General features: G+C 31.8%; 1 protein-coding gene and 1 pseudogene across 1 annotated transcript; both read left to right on the top strand.

Moving 5' to 3' along the window:
- The first annotated feature begins 5,552 nt into the window (after positions 1 to 5,552).
- LOC140807843 (uncharacterized) lies at positions 5,553 to 6,338 on the top strand. Its single transcript, XM_073164804.1, has one exon. It carries the CDS (start codon positions 5,553 to 5,555, stop codon positions 6,336 to 6,338), a length of 786 nt encoding a protein of 261 aa, XP_073020905.1.
- A 6,396-nt stretch (positions 6,339 to 12,734) lies between these two features.
- On the top strand, positions 12,735 to 18,755 carry LOC140807845 (inositol-pentakisphosphate 2-kinase-like; annotated as a pseudogene).
- The last annotated feature ends 2,559 nt before the right edge of the window (positions 18,756 to 21,314 follow it).

Raw genomic sequence — 21,314 nt, forward strand, 5'->3', positions numbered from 1 at the left:
ATTAACGCAAAATCAATTCAAACTTGACTTAAGTCAAGCATAAGTTTTCATTTTCGATAAACAAAGAAATAAATTGTGGGCCGTATATATATATATATATATATATATATATATATATATATATATATATATATATAAACCCGCCGAATGGTTTGAAATTAAAAAAAGTAAAATAGCCTAAAAAAATACTTTGTTCAGCCGTGATCGGCTAGCTACCCAAGGCACAAACATATTTTAAAAAAAGTATCACTAACATTAAAGTTTATTTATTTTAATTCAATGGGCGAATTAATGCATAAATTTTAGAGGGCTCTCGCTAAAAAGAAGCCAGAAGTGGGCAGCAAAATCATTCAGAGAAGCACCACCAACACTATATATTAATTAATATATTATTAAAAAAAGGATTATATATTAATTAATGAATCGCTAAATATATAATAAAGTTCACATATATTGCTATGCCACATATACTAATAAGTAATAGTGAATATAATATAATATATAACAGATCTGAATTAACGTTAGATCGTCCAACAAAAGTTTTTTGAAATCTAAATTAATACCTAATCTTAACCCCTATTGCGTACTTAAATATGAATTAATTAAGACATTAATTATAAAAGTATTACTAGCCACCTTTTATCATTCCGAAACTTGTCTCCGCAAGAAAAGGAATCACAAAATTAAAGCTCCGAAGGCAACTTTATAATCGAAATCCCATTCCGAACGCGTGTCCACGGGTCCCCAAATCTCTTTTTTCCCCTTCATTTTCCCTAAAGTAGAAAGCGCCATTAGTGGATAACTAACTATATTATCGATAAAATAAAAGGAGAAAAATTAAAAAAAAATCTCAATACATATAATTTTTTCCCTCAAAACAGAAAGATACATAAAATTTATAAAAACTGCAACACGTAATTATTTTGAATGTAAGCTTTAAAAAGAGCAAAGTAGTTTTTTAGGTTACATATAACTTTTATTATTACAAGGTTATGTGGCTTAGCCTTATTTTTATTTCCATAAACAAATAAATTATTATTGTTTATTTTTCAACTAGAAATCATGAGTTCTCCATGCAAATAATTGAAGACCCTGTGCTTGGCGTTCACGTAGGTTCAGGTTTAAAGTTATGGTACAAAAGCATGACAATTTCCCCTTCTTTTACCTTTCGGTGAGAAAACAAAAAACCAGAGGGATCATTAAATTGTATTTGTTCACAGTTTATTTTTTCATTGTTTTTCTATGTGAATATTTATTATTTTTCAATTATGTACAATTTAATTTTTAATATTTTACGATGTGATAGTGTATGAAGTTCCGTGTCACGATTTCCGTGTTTACTTTAATCGAAAGATTTTTAATTTTGTGGGAGATTAATATTTTGAATGACACATAAATTTATATATTTTTAAAAAAAACAATCATTAAATTTATGTATGTTAGTTTATACATTGTTGAGATGTAATACTTGATTCTTATTGAGCAGCTATTGTTTAGAATATTTAAGTCGTACTGTTATCACTAACTATAAATTTTGATAAAATAACAAATGTTTGTTTATACATAGGTGCTTTTAGTATTTGTTTGGCTGAAGAAATAGATTATAAGATATCTGTAGGTATTAAGTAACAATTTGTGAACCTAACTTTACATTTTTAGTCAAATCAAGTTCTTAAACATTTACATAAAAAAGTCAGTTATGGATAGAGAAAATCAATGAGACAGGCAGAGAAATTGAGGAATAAAATAATAAGGGAAAAGAGATTGAAGAATTATTAGGGCTGTTTTGTTTTATAACCCTGGTCAAACTTTTTTTAAAAAAAATAGCCTCCAGTAGTGTATTTGTTCACTATATGGGAGGATTATTTTTTTTAAAAAAAGTTTGACCAAGTCTATTTTCCCAAATATCCCGAATTATATTTGGGGTACTAACTAAATTAAATATTGAGATCATTTTGTACAAAATTTATACGTTTTTAAGACATGACTAACCGACATTAATTACCTTATTTTCTTAAATGAATTTATAAAATTTTAATAACTTAATTTTAAATAATACAAAATCATTTTACAAAATTTTTTATAAATATACACAATACATCTTATATATAGGCCTATTGGTGATGTCGCTTTTTCCCGCGGATTCGGGGTCCCGCGCGGAAAATCTAAACAAGGATGAGAATTTCTGATTTTTTCGAGTTCGAGAATTTTTTTAAATTCTCAAAATTGTTTGGGGCGGATATAAGTATCTCATTCTCCGAACTCGTCCTGGAAATAATATTAATAATATTTTTAATATTAATAATATAATATTATTATTATTTTTTGAAAATATTAATAGTATTATTAATAATAATAAATTTTTTGTTGCAAATATTAATAATAATATTGATATTTATACCGATATTAATATTTTTTAGACTAGGATGAGGATCTGATCCCCGCGAATAGACGAGAATCGGGATGGATATGAAGTGGAGATAAGGACGACCAACCCGTTCGTCCACCCCAACTGATCTGTCCCGACTCATTGTCATTCCTAAGCCTACGAGTATAATCAGATTTTTATCTAACTTTTTTATTTTTTAAGTTGGGACAAGCATGCCTTTAGGTGAGCTTGTGAGGTTCACTGTAATAGAAAAGGCACCAGAAAATGTTATGAACATGAAAATTTTGGTGAGATTAAGACACATTATAATAAATAATTGATGGGCCTAATTATTTCACCGATTTTTACTGGAAACATCCACCGATAATGGGATTACTAAGGACAAAGCTCGGATTTAGGGCGTACGAAGTATGTATAGCAAGACATAAAAGGGCATACATATAGAAGTACATGCCCAATTATTGTCCATTTTGTGGTGAAGTCAACACAATGTCATATCACTTGACTCATCCCGCTTCTTCTCGCTCATTTCTTGACCAACTTTTGTAGTGTTAAAATAGAAGGTCCCTCTCTCTCCCTCGGTTAACGAGATCTTACTTATGTGGGCACTACCCTCAATTCATTTCAACGGATAAGATCTTGTCACACATACAATTTCAAAAAAAAAACGAGTCTTATATATGCATGGACAAATCTTGACCATCCATCCTATAATGGGAGCAATACCCTTATGAGAAAGATGAAATAAGCCCTATCTCTCCCCCTTCTTTGTCAGGGAGGAAACTTCATTTTCATAATTAGATTATTTTTTTCATAAAAATATTAATTCATCGACAAAGCTAAACGCTTAACTATGTGCATTTGCTTCACCATAGATTTCTTTTTGTGTATTGAGTAACTTTCGAACTAACACAGTAATCTGAGTAAATATTTTTTTTCATCGAGCCTCTAACGCATATTCTTCGCAAACAAATATCACCGATCTAAATGAAATTTGATTAGCATGTGATGATAATATTTCATAGACATTTCCTATTTATATTTAAATTTAAATATTAATAATAATAATATACTACACATGATATCGTGTAGTTCCCGGTTATTCTTGAATGAGGAGCAGTTATTGTTCCACTACCTTCTTCGATGGTTCCATGTATATTAGAAGCATGTACACAATTTGATTTACATGTTTTGAGTTGAAAATTTATGTTTTTCTGAATAAATATACTATCAAATTTAAATTTCTTATCGTCAGTAGATATCACTCATTGAACTAAAGTTGTATTTAGATGGATGAATTTGAAATTTATGTATTTTAATTATTATTTTATTGTTAAAAATGAAATTTTAAATCATACATTAATTATTTATAATTTAATTACACAAAACAGAATAAATTTCAATATCTTCGTTATTGAAATGAACTTGAAATTCATCATAATTGACATGAAATACTATATAAACATGAAATAAATGAATTTAAAGTATATGATCTTACTTCTCTAAAACAACACCAATATATTTGAAATATATCGACCCAAACATAATCTAACTTCCATTAAATATAACCGTCAAAAATTGCTTAGGAATTAAATTTTCGTTGGCAAAATAATCTCAAAATATATCACTATTTTTTTGTACGCACTTAATATAAGACAAATGGGATAAGATAATAACTTTGCTTCGTTGCTCGGCTGGTCAAATATAAATTCTTTTACTACAAGATACTTAATTGCAAAACATTTGAGATCTGGACAAAAATCAAGCTAAGAGTGACTTAAACTTTTGGTCCACCATCAGTCAGGAGAATATAATACAAATTAAGGAGATGGATCATGGCATCAACACATATGGGTGTCTTTGTCCATTTACCTTACGAGATAACATATGTTAAAATAATTATTTTTACACTAAAAAACACCATGAGACGATATCACGAACTAATTTTTTGATACTGTAAATATGTAAATCGTTGACTCATCCCACAAATAAAAGTTTGTGAGACCGTCTCACACAAATATTAATATTTTTTTTATTTATGACAAAAATATGAAATAAGAACAACATAAATGTGTAATATTTTGGGGAAAAAAACAAATCGGGAAAATAAGATACATAAGTATCTGCGAGGTAAACTCATCCACATTACGCGTCAAGTTTTCCCCGAATATAATTTTTATACCAATTCCGATTCGGTGATGTATCAATATTTCTTTTTTTTTTCCAACTAGTTTGTTACGTACCCTCATCCTATTTATTTTATTTAAAATTTAATTAATTAGACAAATAAATATACATGTCTAGCATATATAGCCGTCAAATAATTAAATAATAATAATAAGAAATCCAAATATATCGATCTAAAAATTAGGTTTAAGTTTTCCAAGCAGTAGGTTTATATAAGTATTTATCAACTCAATTAATGTTGTTTGTCCACAGTACGTGAAAAAAAATTAATATATTATGCCACATGAATGCTATATTATATGCAGTATATTTTATATGTTTAAGCAATATTTTACTGGAAATATGAGATTCTAACATTTTCTATCACATCACCTTTTACTCAAGTTTTATGATTATCGGGTATAAATTTAATTATTTATTTTAATTTACAATCAAATATTTTATCATATTATCTCACAAATAAAATGATGTCTAAATATTGAATAGTATAACAAACATCAATCATACCAACACTTTTTTGAACAAGTTTGTAGTTTATCTGGTACGATTTACTTGACTAACACAATTTACAAGTTATTGTGTTAGTTCAAAAATTTATTCAATGTGTAACGAATAATATCAGAAACTTTCATCCTCATAAATAAATATATATTTATAAAATAAACATCAACTATACATATAGAAATATATATATATATCCTATAAATTATATACACATACAATAACCCGAAAGTATCCCTCCTCCCATGGTATCTATAAAAATGTACTTGCTTTGTGAATGAAGAGACCCACTCAAACCCAAAATCACCCTTTACCCAGTCTCCTCAAATTCCCTTTTTGTGTTCATGTATAGAATCTCTCTGTATTCTCAATCCACATGTCTTTCCATTTCCACTTCCCCTCGATCATTCTTTCCCTGTGAAGATCTAACCTACGTTGCTGGATGCTCGAGGATCGCCTGTTCGAGACTTTGAACATGGAATCAACGGTGTTCGATAATGTCAGGTTTGAGAAGGAGAAGGCGGTGGCCAGGTTCAATCAATTTCGCAGAATCGTGAAGCTGTGGCAGTTTTTCGAACTTTTGGTAGTTCTGGGGCTGGTTTCGTGGACCTCTGCGCGTGTTCCGGCGGTTATGAAAATTGCGGGCGGGTATTTTGTGGAGTTCTCAGCATATGTGTTCAATCACCACGTTGTTTTCATCATCGGGAATTTCATTATCGTATCGCTGTTTCTGATTTTTCGGCGAAACGAAGAAGCGTTGGGTCAATCTGGAGGCGGCGATGGTTTGTACGATGATTACGTGAAACACAGCGTGGCGATCCATCAGCGGGAGCCTCCTCCTCCTCCAGGAAATATGGTCCCAGCGGTGGATGACTTCGCCGCCCTTGGAGATGACGAGAAGCAGATTGTAGTATGCTCGGAGGAAATCAAGGCGAATCCGAAACCCGACGAGGTGGCGACTGCGATCGAAGAGGCTACGAGACAAATACAGAGGTTCCAGAGGACGCAATCGGAGAAACTGAAGCGTGAGATCACAGTGAGGCCGAGGCTGGAGCTCCGAAGGTCGGAAACGGAGAAATACCAGAGCAAGGAGAACTCCGAAACAGAGTTTTTCGAATCGTCGGAGATCGACACTCTGAGTGGCGACGAGTTCCGGCGTACCGTCGAGGCTTTCATCGATAAACACTGGAGCAAAAAGAGCAACTCACCGAATCAATTCGAAAACCGGGGGAATGATCACTTGATAAAAACGACACAATAATTACTGTAATACAAGTGAGTTTTAGCGCCACTGAATATCAAGTACATTGCTGTAAATGTCTAATTACTGTTACTTGATATTACAATTCTACATTAATTTTACTTAATTTTATTACCACATTTAGCATTTCACTCAAATCAGAGGCAAGAAACTACCCTCTATGCTTTTGGCGCCCATTACAATCTCTCTTCAGATACAAATACAACAATATGTGCAAAAATGGAGTAAATTTTCTGTAATATGAAGTTTGAATGAGGTATCAAATTGGAGAATTTATTATTTAACTCCAAAGAGAAGGATTCCTATAGTGGACTTAAATTTTGAATATCAGTGGATAAGATATCACCCAAGATTAAAGACAATACCAGGTAGATATTGTTTAATCAATTAAATTAATGCGACTATTTTTTATGCCTAAAAAATAGTTCTTGTAGCGACTATATATTCATATTTTTATCGTACATTGTTTAATAAACATCATGCATTTCCTTTCGATGGTTCCCATTATAATTTCACTTTGCACTTCAAACTCAATGGTTTCAAGTTTGAATGATTAAATTGACGGCCCGCAAGATATCCCGGATCAGCGGCTTTCAAGAAAACATTGTGCTTTACGCATGTATAATTAGCCAATGATAGTTTATCCCTCAAATTCTTTCTCGCATGATTTCAAAAGTGTCTTTTTATCTTTTGCAATATTGGGTGGAAAACTAATCCGTTTAATGCCATTTTTTGTCACCTTTAACTACGCACTAATTAAGCCATAATTACCTTGCCTAAAGGGTAACATAGTGGGCTGAGTCTCATGTGAGACCGTTTCATGGATCTTAATTTGTAAGACGGGTCAAAACCCTACACATATTCACAATAAAAAGTAATACTCTTAGCATAAAAAATAATACTTTTTCATGGATGATCCAAATAAGATATCTGTCTCACAAATACAACCCATTAGACCGTCTCACACAAGTTTTTGTCATGTGGAAACATTCTTTTTTCTTTCCCCTCCGTAAAAGTTGCTACATCCTACAGTTCAATCGATATATGGAACCATGATTGATTCCTTAAATTGCCATCTAAATCTCCATAACTATCAACTTTCACCCTCGTGTCAGCATGCTACTAATATTTGAAATTCATAGGAGATGACTATTTTTTAAAAATAAAACACACAAGTGAGTCTATTGGGGATAATTTTCTCGTTTATATTTTTTATTGTCGTGGTCTCTTTCCTCTGTCATGTTTTTTTTGCTCAACTGCATGTGTAACTTATAATGAAATCTATACCGGGTCGTGCATGACCAATGGACATTATTGATTGTGTATTTATATTTTTGGTGGTGGTGTCAATTTTTTTGTAGTGCCACCATCTGATGTTTTTGTTGTAATAGCAATAATGATAATGAGTTGGTAACATTCAGGTTATCTCGATTGTTTTATGTTTGAGTTGGTCTCGTTCATTACATGTACATTGTTAACGTTCTTATCTATTGACCATATAACACATGTATTCAGTAGATAAATCATGGTCACTCATTCAGCTATGATGTATGAATAAATGATTATGATTTATTGCTCGATACATCTTTCATGTATTGATTATGATTCATTGCTCGATACATCTTTCATGTATTGAATAGATGAAAACACCGTTGATATATACATTAAGGTTTAAATTGTCTTCATTCTCTTTTTCCACGTGAAATTGTACCTGAGCTGGATTTTTTAATTATTTTTTTGGAAAGAAAAATGAAACCCACACAATGTCTTATATTAAATCGTCATTTCTGAAGACAATGATTACCACTCTTTCTTCTAAAGTTTTTCGAATAATATCCATATTATTATATTGCACAAATTTTCAAAATGTCCTGTATTCACGAATTCCCAAATAATTTCGACAGCCTAAAATTTGACAATGACTTGAACGTGTGAGTAGTTAAATTCTCACTCTCTTTTTCAAAGTTGCTTTTTGTTACATACATAAAATAATAAATCTAATAGTATTCAAAACAGCAAGGTAGTGATTTTACGTCAATTCATAAGTTAACAAAATAGTTTAAACATTTTGCTACCATATATATGATATTGCTGCGACATTATAGTCTTTGCAGTGAACAACTCCTCTAATAATCGATTTCTCCTTAACAATAGTTTGAAGATAAGAAATTGATTGTATTAAAGGGCACTAGAAATGTTTCGACTAATAAAATACCTTCTTCTCCGACGTTCAAATCCACGACGACGAAGAAAAGCATTCGAGTCGGGCTAAAAAAATGTGTTGTAGACGGTGCTTTTGCTCCTTGCAGTACCCAAAGTCCTAACAGCCGATTCTTAAAGGAGTCGGCTAAGACAAGGAATGATCTCTTCTATTTCTTTATACAATTTTCACAAAATTTTCAAGTTTTAGCCGCTATTTTGTTTTCACGCCCTTGTCATTTTCGTGAAAATACAAAAATAGTCGAAAACAATTCAAACCAGAAGCATTTCTTTAATTTTCCGAACTGCTACCAAACCAAATTCTATATTGGATTATATTCAATTAAATGAGCTAGCGGTCCACCAAAATTACTAGTTATAATATATATATATATATATATATATATATATATATATATATATATATATATATATATATATATATATATATATAATTTTGATATATTATTCATCTGTGTCCACCAATGAAGTGATACTAATATATTTGATATAACGAAGCATGACGAAATATTACATTCAATATATGAGTGTCATCTCATTGATGAGCACAGAATAGATGGACGCCATATAAAAAAAATATAGACATATATCCTAATTTATTAATTGTAAGTAAAGTTGATAAAATTTGGCCAAAGGCATGAACTCGTACAACTTGTTAAAAAATTTTGGGATGCCTCGACTTAGGTGTAGCATGGATTTGAACGATTATGGATCACTTAGAATGAAGACATAACAGATAATATTATATTTAGTTATCTAACGAAAAAGGAAAAAAAAATTAAGACTAATTTTATCTAAACATAAATAAATTTGCTACCTCAAAATAATTTTTTTAAAAAAAATCATCTCTCCCATAACTATCACAATCCACTAAGGCATAGTTTGGTACATGTGATAAGAGAGGGATTGATAAATAATTCCCCTTATCTCATGTTTGGTACCTTTTTAAAAAGCTCATGATAATATCATAGGCCCTTAATAAATAATTTTTTAGAAGAATAAAATATCCCTAATAGAAGGTGTGATAATTTTAATTTAATGATAAAATACTCTACAAATGACTTAATTATCCTCGATTTATAAATGATTTTTTTTATAAATCTATACTAGTAGGTAGAAATTAAAATCAAATAAATTTTTTATTTATTTTTATATATTATATAATATGATAATTATATAAATGAATTCGAGATAATTATATAAATAATTTTTATAAATCTCAATAAAATTATTATTATCACTCGATTAACCTTAAAAATTGATATTTGACTTGATTCAAAAAATCAAGGGCTCAATTATCATATTATATAATTTATAAAATTAGGTAAAAATAAATAAATCATACAAGTACTATCGACACATGAACAAATAAAAAATATGAACTCAAGCAACAACTTTCAAATTATAAAATTTATTATGATAAGGTTAATTTTGTCATTACAATCTAATATATAAATTTAATCACTCTTATTAAAATCATACCAAACATTAAATATAATATCCTACATCTTATTTATCCTTAACTTATCCTTATATTATATATCACATGTTTATCCTATCATGTGTACCAAACTATACCTAAATCATATGTGACCCGCATATTTCAAGAAAAAATTTCATCATACACTGAGAAGCCAAATATTAGAATTTTTCCTTATCAAGAAATACTTCAGATGTAATCTCTTTTCTTTAAATATTTTGCATATTGACCCATTGGGGTCTTATGTATGATATTTGTCACCTAAAATGTAATCGATTACACTTACATAATACAACTATTTCATCGTGACATTTCCTTTTTTAGGGGTATGTTTTGCAAATCATCAAAGATACCGTGAGATATTCGTGGGAACATATTGTGAAACGTCATATCAGTTATATCATCACATACTGTTGTATTAAATATTTCGACGATGTTAACGATAACATCTTTTCGAATGTCAATTAAAAGCGAACGTGGAAAGATGTTCTCGTGAATATCGTTGAAGCATTTAATTCAACAATGTAGGAGAAAACGACCGATGTGACGTTCCATGAGATGTTTCTCGTCTCTCTATATATTATATACACACATGTATTGTTTTTCAAATCATTGGCTTAATGTCTACATTTTTACATTATATATTAATTTGAAAAATAGCAAGTATATTTAATTTGAGTTAGAAATCATGCACACAAACATCATTTATTCCTTTTATTAAAAGTATATATAAAACTTAGCTTATAATTATGGAAGTATGGCCCTACCTTCCTAAAATTAATTTCAAACAGCAGTTTCTTTAAATTTGTTGTGGAGCCTTACCACGCAGTCGCCTAGTCATTTTAGAGACGTGTATTTATATCCACATGCTAAAAAAAAATTAAAAAACCCATAAAAAAATATTTTTTCCATTTTACCTACTTTCTTACTAATCAGTGAAGGATTTAAAAAAAAAAAATTTTTCAAAAAAATATGTAACAATAGTTGATGAAGCCAACAATTGTGATTATCAGAACTATTATGCATGCTAGTAAACAAAGCCAATTAATCATAGAATGGTATTCTAGCTAGTTCGTACACGGATCCAAGTAGTTGGTGAGGACAAAATTTTGTGAGTTCGTCCGACGTAGACATTTCGACGTTCAAGTCAGAAAATAATTTAAATATATTATAGAGCTAAAATAGTTTAAGCATATAATAAGAGTTATATGAATAATCAGAATTATCTCCTATTTATAAATTTTTTGAATTTTATAAATACTTTGGACCACAATAATGATTGAATTATTAAATTAGATCATTACCTATCATCATCAGTGATATTGCTAACAAATTAAACTAATCGTTATGCATGATCAGTTACAAATTCAAAGAATAATCCAAAAACTATAATTGTTGTCGTACTAGACTTGTATGATTATACGTTTAGCTTCAATGTAATTTGGTTTGCCGTAAATTAGGAGGAGGCTGCATAAGGATATTAGTTATTATTTGTAAATTTTATAAAAATACGGGACACTTAAGTTTCAAAAAAATGGAAAAAATGAAAAAAATTTGGGAAGAGTCAACTTTAATAGGCGTTGTGTAGTCCCATCATGAATAAAACAAATCTTGGCAAAAATTAGTGTGAGACGGTCTCACGGGTCGTATTTGTGAGACAGATCTTTTATTTGGGTCATCCATGAAAAAGTATTACTTTTTATGCTAAGAGTATTACTTTATATTATAATATGGGTAGGGTTGACCCGTCTCACAGATTAAGATCCGTGAGACGGTCTCACATGAGACCCACTCAACAATCTTTTCAAATTCTTTTGGGAACCACATTTAATTTAAATAGCTCATTTTCAAGGGGAATTTCAAGACATCTTTCAAACTTTTTGGATCTATATATCTTTAACAGCCTGTTATATATATATCTATATATATAAAGAAATAATAATAATACAAATTATCTTACGTGTCTATGTATTTTCAAAACGTGATACACTACACACAACATTTTTTTTTTCCAAATTTTAATTTGTATATATTTGTGAAATTAAAATATTCATCAATGAAATCTGTTAGGATGTGTTTAAATTGAGAGATTATGATTTGTGAAATGCATTAAATTCAAATGACTAAAATATATTGTTGATTTGAAATTTGAGCAAAAAAATTCAAATTATTTAATCTATTTTTTATTCAAAAAAATAAAATGAATTTGAGATGTCAACTTAAAATCAGATATCTTTAAGTTTATTTTTTAAAAAATAAAAATAAAATAACCCCCCAAATCCTTATATCCAAATACAACTATAATGTTTTTCCTTCTTATACTTTGAAAATTTTCAAAGCGGCCTAACTTCAAATTCAAAGTTCAAACATGCTCCGAATTAGTTGCAAGAACCTATTGATCTACAAATATGAAAGAAATTCGCCACATAATATGGAATTCATGATTTAGGTATTTCACAAAAAAGTATTGTGAGACCGTTTTATATGATAATTTTGTGAGACGAATCATCGACCTGACCTAAATAATGAGAAATTATTTTTTATGTCAATTTGCATATCTGGATCGACCCTGATCAGGTCGATCCGTCTCACAGATATAGATACGTGCGTTCGTCTCACAAGATATCTAATCAAGATATTTAATGTCAAAATAGTTAAGAGTCATGGTTTTTCTATGGTGAATAGAATACGTTACAATGATAATAATGAATGGGATTGATGATTCAATTCGTTTAACTTTCAATTTGAAGCCCTGTGAGGAATAAGCAACCAATGGGTCCATTGAACTATTTTTTTCCCCTTTTTCTCCCTTATTGAGCCTGGTTTGAATTAGGGCTGGACATTTTAAAACGGTTATCGGGTACCCGACACATGTTTTTTTAAAAAATCGGGTACACCCGAACCCGAGAATATAAATTTTGGTTAGTGTTCGATTTGTTAAAATGATACCCGGATGATATCGGGTACCAATTATTATTATTATTATTATTATTATTATTATTATTATTATTATTATTATTATTATTATTATTATTATTATTATTTCTTTTTTGGAAAATGGTACCCGATATTTTAAAGCCTGAATAAATGCTACTGGATTTGGCCCATATCTCATTTTATTTTGCTCACTTGAAATCTTCAGCCCTTCAATGAATAGTGAAGCCAGCACTGCCGTATCCATTAATAAGTGAGAAAGAGGGCATCATCGGCGGCCCGCCGGTTGGAGTTAGAGCCAATGGTTTCTTTCGTGAGAGCCATAGGTCGTCACCGTCGGTTGGAGTCAAGGCCAGAGGTAGAACTCACCGTTCGAGAACAGAATGGTCTGGTGAAGAGTGAAACTCTTCTTTCATGTTCTTGCTGCTGAGTAATTTGTGGAAATTTTGAAAACGGATATGACATTTTTTACTGGAGATGTTGAGGCGAAGATATAATTATTTTATAATTAAAATCATATAATAATTTTGCTCAATGGATCAAAATTAAATGTATTCGTTTAGTAGTAAAAGCATTTAAAATACTGTACAAAAAAACATTAAATAGGCAAAACATTTACTTCTTTTGATTAAAATTAAAAACTCAAATAAAATTATTTAAACATCGATGACTTATTATTGACATCAATATCTTAATTTTAGAACATGATCTCTAGTTCAATTGAAATAAATTTCTTCAAAAAATTGTTTTTTTTTTTATTTCGAGTGTTTGTGGAGGAGAATATCGAAAGAGAATTGTCTTTTTTTAAAAAGAAAAAAAAATTCTTTTGATTGAAAGAATATACACGTATATTGTTTTCATCTATCATTGAGTTAAATAAAAAAATTATTGATAAATAAGTAATCTATTTTATATTATCTCTCTAGATGGGAAAAGTATTAAGTATTAAGGATTCACAAGGTCTCAAGAAATGGATCTGAATATGGAAATGGTCTTTCAGCTCTAACAAAGCACGAATGCGTCCTGTGGAGAGAAGTGGCTGGCATTGCCTCGGCCCCTACAAGGGAAATTGTGTGCTGATGATGCCAAAGTCAATCTCCTGTGTGACTCAGTTCTGACCATTCAGTATTTCCTCTTGGTACTAGCTTCCTTTTAATTTCCTTGTGCCCTCCTTAATTTAGCTTGTCTCTATATGTATTCATTTATTTCTTATCTTTGTCAGATTTATCTGTTGCTGAAACCATGAAATCTTTCCCGATGTTCTTTAACATAAGTGGACTAAGTATAGATATGCTTGCTCTATTGGAGATTTTTCTTCCATCTAGTGTTCAACTTGATGACATTCTCAGTATTTACCCCATGACAACATTTTACCTTTAAAGAATATTGTTTTTTGGGAACATTTTACCTTTAAAGAATATTGTTTTTTGGGTTTGGATTTTGAAAAGGCTTTGGCAATGTTATTCTATTATTTCATACCTGAAGACAGATGGGCTCATAAAATTTTGCTAGTTTGGAGAAATATTCTTGAAATATGTATAGGTTACTGTTAGAGAGAAAAGTATATTTGCAAATCCTATTTCAGCATGTCAAGAAAATCTTCATGTTATAATCGCAGGCATGTATACAAGATAGATCCCCCTTGTTGCTGAAGATGCATATAATTGTGATCGAGGTAGTTTAGTCACGTTTGATATTGTGATTCATCTTATTTGTGAAATCATCTCTCTTCAATTGAGTTTTTTTATGATCAAGGGAAAAATTTGGAGGCTATAGATGTGTTTACTTGCATTCCATATGACATTAGTGTCTCATGTTAGATAAACAATTCCCTAATCATGCTCTGATCTTTAGTCTCAGGTATCTTCAACGAGGACTTTTGCTTGTCTGTGGAGATTAAGGTACTTCTCATGTCAAATTTGTTACATGATGTGTTCCTTAAATGTTACACATAGCGTGTTAAGTTTGTTTTTATTGGCATCTTATTTCTCTCATCTCAATATATTTGTGAAAAATGAATGCATGTCATATTTGTTACATGTTGTGTTCCTTGCATGTTAATACATATCGTGTAAAAGATATAGGTTGTTTTACATTGGCCTCTAATTCTCTCATCATCTCAGGATATTTGAGAAAAATGTCTGAAGTGGAAGAAAAGTATATCAAATTGATATTTGCGTAATATGTTTGATAGTTTTCTTTTATATGCGTTGGTTGTCGTTGTATAATGATTGCTTGAAAATGATTGAGGAAAAGAAAGATTAGGTAATTATTGTGTTTGAAATGATGAATTGATATTTGAATTGGTGCGGTGTTTGGTAATTTAGGGGATCTTTTTACATAGGTCTAGAGCCAAAATAATTTTTTTCCTTGAAATAGACTATACAGTGAGGACCAAAAAAGTTAAGGCTATTCTTTCTTCAGCACCTCTTTGGGAATATAACTTATTTGGTTTGTTCTTTTCTTCTAAAAATGCAGCCCAAATGTGGATTTCTTCCTACTTCACAATTTATTGTGGAAGAAAATGCTGTCAAAAGGAGAATTACTCGTTTTCAAATGCATCAAGTTCTGAGACTACATCAAGGAAAGGTGACACATGGACCTGAACTACAATCCCCCTACCTCCAACTACCTAAGATATGTGTGTTTTTAATTGTTTTACCATTGCATTGCTTCAACTCCATATTATTTTTTGTTGGTTGATTATGGCCCTAGCCTATCATCTTAGATCTATACCTATACTTGTACTAGTTTTCTTTTGGATTACTGACGAATTCTGTGTATGGATATGTTCAGGTATCCCTAATAAGCAAATATGACCCGCTAGATTTATATTCAGGATCCAAGGATAGAGTGCAAAAAGCAATTAAGTCCCTTTTCCTTACACCTCAGAATAATTTCCGGGTTTTCCTTAATGGTGCAATTGTTCTTGGAGGCCTAGATGTCGTTGATGGTTGCACTGTTGACCAAGCATTTGAGGATGCCCTCAGACATGTCATTCTTGTGAAAAATGAGGCGCATACAAATTATTTTTTGGAACTTGTAGCTGAAGCAATTTTCAACTCTGGTTTGCTGAATAGATTGCTTGAAGTACAAAAGCTTGACGTTATTGAAATTGAAGGAGCCACTCATGCATACTATGACATTATTTCTGAGCCTTGTGCAGTATGTCGAGGAAAAGGTGAAAAAATATCCTCAAGAAAATATTCATCCCTGCATTCAATGCCAATACATGAAAGCTTAAAAATCGCGAGAGATTACTTGATATCTGCTACTGCCAAGGACCTAAGTATGATGATTAGTTTTAGATCTAGAGGTGATATGGATCAGGGATCGTCATATGATGTGGTTTAGATCTAGAAGTAATATGGATCAGGGATCGTCATATGATGTGGTTTATCTGGATTCAACTGATCAAAGTCTTCATTACAAGGTAAAATCACTAATAGTAAGTTCCTTCACCTTTGGCTATCTTCTCAAGAAATTAATCTAAAACATAATGAATATTTAATTTTATCCACAGTTTATATGCTTGCAATTGATGAATTTTGCCGTATGGTGTCATTTTTCAATAATATATCTCTAACCTTGAAATCCTTCAGGCATCTTTCATTGACCTGGATATGAAACCATTGAAGAAAATGGAGTACTACTATGAGTTGGATCAACATATAGTAAGTAATTATGTCAAGAAAGTAGAAAATGAGGAATAATTTGAAGATGGTGAATCATCAAATTCATATTGATATAATGCCAAAAAGATGTTCCAATGCCAAAGTGCACATGAAATGTCAGGTACTTCGTATAATACATTTTCATTTCTTTTTTTTATACTTAGTCTCTCCATTGCATACTTTCACATACCATTTTCTTTTCCAAACCTTAGATCTTTAGGCATTGCAATTTTTTTTACTAAATGTAAAGGTGGAAAGAAATTTAGTCGGCTGGTTTTTAAAGTAATTCAAAATTATAGAACTCGAATTGAGTTAAAAGATATTCGAATATTTTTTCAAACCAAATTGAAACTGAATTTATTTGTTGGATAGCTTGTGAGGTGTAGATATGCTAAAAATTATACTACATCGCGAGCATAAGCCCAAAATCTGAGTGTTTGTTTAATATAGCTCGCTAATTAAGTTTTGACGAAACAAATCGAACTCAAATTCAAACATTAATTGGAGCTTGATGTCATGCGCTAATTCTTGAAACTTGAGCCACATGCGATACTTAAGATTTTCTTCCCCAAGAAGTTAAGTGAGACTAGACACCACAAAAATACAAGAGAACAATGAAGCTTTTGAGAGAAAGTAACTTTATATAGCTTTTACAAACTTGGATGGTCATAGATAGAGTGGGGAAGCCTATTTATACTACTACTGTTAGGAATTAATGACTAAGTTGATTTAATATGTGGTGGAAATTAAGTTTCCAAGAATATTCTTGGATATTCTACAAGATATTTACAAGTGAACATTCTAGAGAAAGATACATACTATTAGTTTCTAGAGAATTACACTAAGTTCAAGTTTTCTAGAGAATTACACCAAGTTCAAGTGATCTCTAGAATGCTTGGAAGCCTCTTGGAGCTGCCTTTCTGTCACGGTCCTTGAGATTGGGCTCAGAAATTTTTTTATGAGCTTCAAGTCAGATAAAAAGTTTGAGTTCAAGCCAAATATGAAAATTGGCTAGCATTCAACTGGATTTGGTTTGTTTGGACCTTTCATAATTGGCGCTGTTGATACCGCAGCAACGTCATCTTCATGATTTATGGTTAAAATTCAAAAAAGGAATCGGGTCTTAGTTGTAAGCTTGTACATTTTCCTTTATATCATGACTTCGTTTCTGCCCCATGTCTTTTTGATTTATCGAGTCAATTTGTTAATAACTAGTTCACTTGCACGTGCATGCCTTGAAGTACCCAATTTCCCGTGATCGCGTGGTGCTTATTGATTCATGACACCTTTTAGGTGCTGAAAACTCATCCTCCTCTCTCACTCTTGTAGTTAAGGCTAAGTTCAAAAGTATCAGATTATTGCTGCTTGTCTCATTTTGAGTTCCTGTTATTCAATGGCTTTCGAAGTTGATATGAAATGAACTAAAGTGTATGGTTTGAAGAATAATAATTGTTGTCACAGAATTAATTTCGGACCCAATACCCGAGTTGGATACTTGTGCTCTCCTTTTATACTCAATTTTATGTTTAGAGATGGCCATTTTATGATGTCTCCGCAGAAATGTTAGATATGGTCTTCAGAAGAACACACATTTTCTGCATAGAAAGAGAGCGACTGCTGGAACTCTTGGATTGGCCAAATTTTGGATCAACTATGTGAAAAATGGCATATTGGGAATGCGCCTATCCACTTTTTTCTTCATAGAAAGAGAGCCACTGCTGGAACTCTTGGATCGGCGTCCTGTCAAATTTTGGATCAACTATGTGAAAAATGGCATATTGGGACTGCGCCTATCCACTGTATGTTGTTTATGTACGTTCTATCTGTATCTTCTAAATCTCGAGACATTGTAAATGTGTGTTGTATCCTGTGTTTCTATTACCCTGAAATGTAACTTATCTCACCCCATTAGGTGTTTGTAAGTTGCTGTCTTTCATTGGGCTCTTAGAGATGAGATCTCTGTTTGATGACATTAATAAAAAATCTGAAACCTGATTTTGAATCTATATCCTTTTCTAAAAACCTTTTTGTTTTTGGAAGAATTTAATTGAACTTTTTTGGTTGAAAATGTGAAAATTGAAGAGATAGGAAGTCTTCAGAAATTATAAGCTATTTGGTCTGATTTTTTTTATTCAATTCTGTGAGAACCTGAAAATCCAGCAGCTAGCAAATTTCAGCATAAGCTAAAAATTCCAGCAGAAGCTAATATTTCAGAAGCTGGTATTTTTCCAACAGATTGGAATCCAGCAGCAGACAACAGATAAAATCCAGCAGCAGCAGCAGCAGCATCACGAAATTCCAGCAGACAGTTACGGATTCAGCTTGAACTTGTAACTGAAGCATTTAACACGAAATAAAGATTGTTAATGTCAGATTATGGCTTTTAATTGGGAGGCTAACAGTCAGAATTTCACCTATAAATATCACGCTCAAACACCTGAATTGGTTTACCAAAACCTTGAGTTATCACCTGAAATTAGAGCTAAGAGAGTGCATTTTCGAAGCTGTAAAATCCAGTAGCGAGGCAAACAGATTTCAGTAGACTTCAACCGAAACTCTAGCAATTTACGGTAAGTGGGCTTATGTGTAAATATCTTGAAATCCGTTTGATAATTCTGTTTTAAAGTTCAGTTTCTGTATGTTTGATTTCTGATTTTGAAGTACTGAAACTCCCTAGTGAACTAATGGTAGGAATATATATTTTGAACATTACTGAATTCTGATTACTGGCCTCACCCCTTAGAGGAGAGAACATATAGGGGACTGATATCAGTTTAGCCATGAAATTCACGAATGTGCTCAGTGCTTACTTGTTAAACTTCTGATTACTGAATACTGATTACTGACTACTGATTTCTGAATACTGATTCCTGTTCTGAAAGTAAAAGTTTCTGTATATTCTTGAAATACTGTGTTGGAACATTTCCTGTTCGTAATCTTGATTTTGATGTTAACAAAACTTGTTATTGTGTTTCTAACATATTTACTCAAGTGTGAAGTTGCAAACACAATAAGCAAGCTGAAACTAAATTCTGCACAAACTGAATTTCTGGCAAGCTTCTGTATTTTGATGATATCTCTCAGCTGGATGATCCAAACGACAATCCGCCAACTTGACTGATCAGAAAACTCAATTTGGAACAAGTCGTATTTCACGTCAGTTGGGCAAAATCGAATGTTATCAAGGGCTAACTGATCGCTGAAGTGACGAACTGACTGCACGAAAACAGCAATCAGTTGAGTTTGAGCAGCTGCGGTATTTTGGTCATATCTCTCATCTCGGTTATCGAAACGAAGCGATTCAGTATGCGTTGGAAAGATAAGACAAAGATCTACAAATCATTCTTATAAGTCAAAGTCTGAATCGAAGCTTACGATGCTGATAAATGACGATGAAGCTACTGGTTTTGCACAAACTGAAATCAGCTAGACTGATTTCAGCACACCAGCTGAAACTGAACCAGCTGTTGACCAGTTGACCAACCAACTGAACCAGTTGAACTGAACCAGACCAGCTGAAGAGCAGTTGAACCAGACCAGCTGAAATGAACCAGTTGAACCAGTCCAACTGAACCAGTTGAACTGAACCAGACCAACTGAACCAGTTGAACTGATTGACCAGTTGAGTTGACCAGAGTTGACCAGTCGGGAAATTTTCCAGCAAGACGAATTTGACCGTTGCACTTCCTGAAACAGTACAGAAACATTCCCAACGGTCATATTCTTGTGTCTAACGTATATATCAGTGTTGGAGCTTATAAATACAACATCTTGAAGATCAAACAAGAGCTTTGGAAGTGGATTCAAAGCATGGGCACTTAGCATGAATATATCAGCTAGTTGAGAGCACAAGCCTTTGTGTGAGGAAACATTTGAGATGTACACTGTAACTGATAAATTCCTCACACACAATCACTCACACATATACAGAGAGTTTGAGCTGAAAAGTTTAGTTGAGTGAGTCTTTACACAAAGACGTAAAACATTGTGTTTGTAGTCTTTGCATATGAGACATTAAACAATATGCTGATTGTGAGGTGCTGCCTACAATCTTGAGTGCTATGAGTTCAGTTTTAGGCAGTGGGTAAGTCCTAGCTGAATGAGTTTGTACAATGAGTTGTATAAATCAAAGTCTTCTAGTGGATCCTTCCCAAGGGGAAGAAGGGGTGACGTAGGAGTGTTTGAAATCTCCGAACATCCATAAACAAATTCGTGTCTATTTATTTATTGCATTTACTTATGATTTCCATAGTTTTAAAGATGCATTGTTGAAGCATTGTATGTGTTCTTCAAATACCAAAATATTGTATACCAAGTGTTTGATAAAATGCTTCAACTGAATATTTTAACTCATTCAACATGCATAAATTTTAAATGGTTTACAAAATATTTATTCGGTTTCTACGAAGGATTATTTCGAGTATTTTCCGCTTGGTTTGAACACCAAACTCGATTTAATTCATCGGTGTTCAATATTTCAAGAACCGAGCTATTGTAGCTCAACGATTACCCCCTAATCGATCCTATCATACTGTTCTGTATTAAAATGATTTTCGAAAACTGGGAGTTATTCCCGCTCCTGCTTACTGAGTGACAATCATATCACTCACCCACCAAACCCATCTCAGATAAGAATGAGGAAGAGTTGATAGAAGAAGAGGAGCAACG

This window comes from Primulina eburnea, chromosome 12 (assembly GCF_022965805.1).
Source record: "Primulina eburnea isolate SZY01 chromosome 12, ASM2296580v1, whole genome shotgun sequence".
Lineage (NCBI taxonomy): Eukaryota > Viridiplantae > Streptophyta > Magnoliopsida > Lamiales > Gesneriaceae > Primulina > Primulina eburnea.

Bases quoted from the DNA above. Each gene is read 5' to 3' on its own strand.
- LOC140807843 (XM_073164804.1), top strand. From the start codon at position 5,553: ATGGAATCAACGGTGTTCGATAATGTCAGGTTTGAGAAGGAGAAGGCG.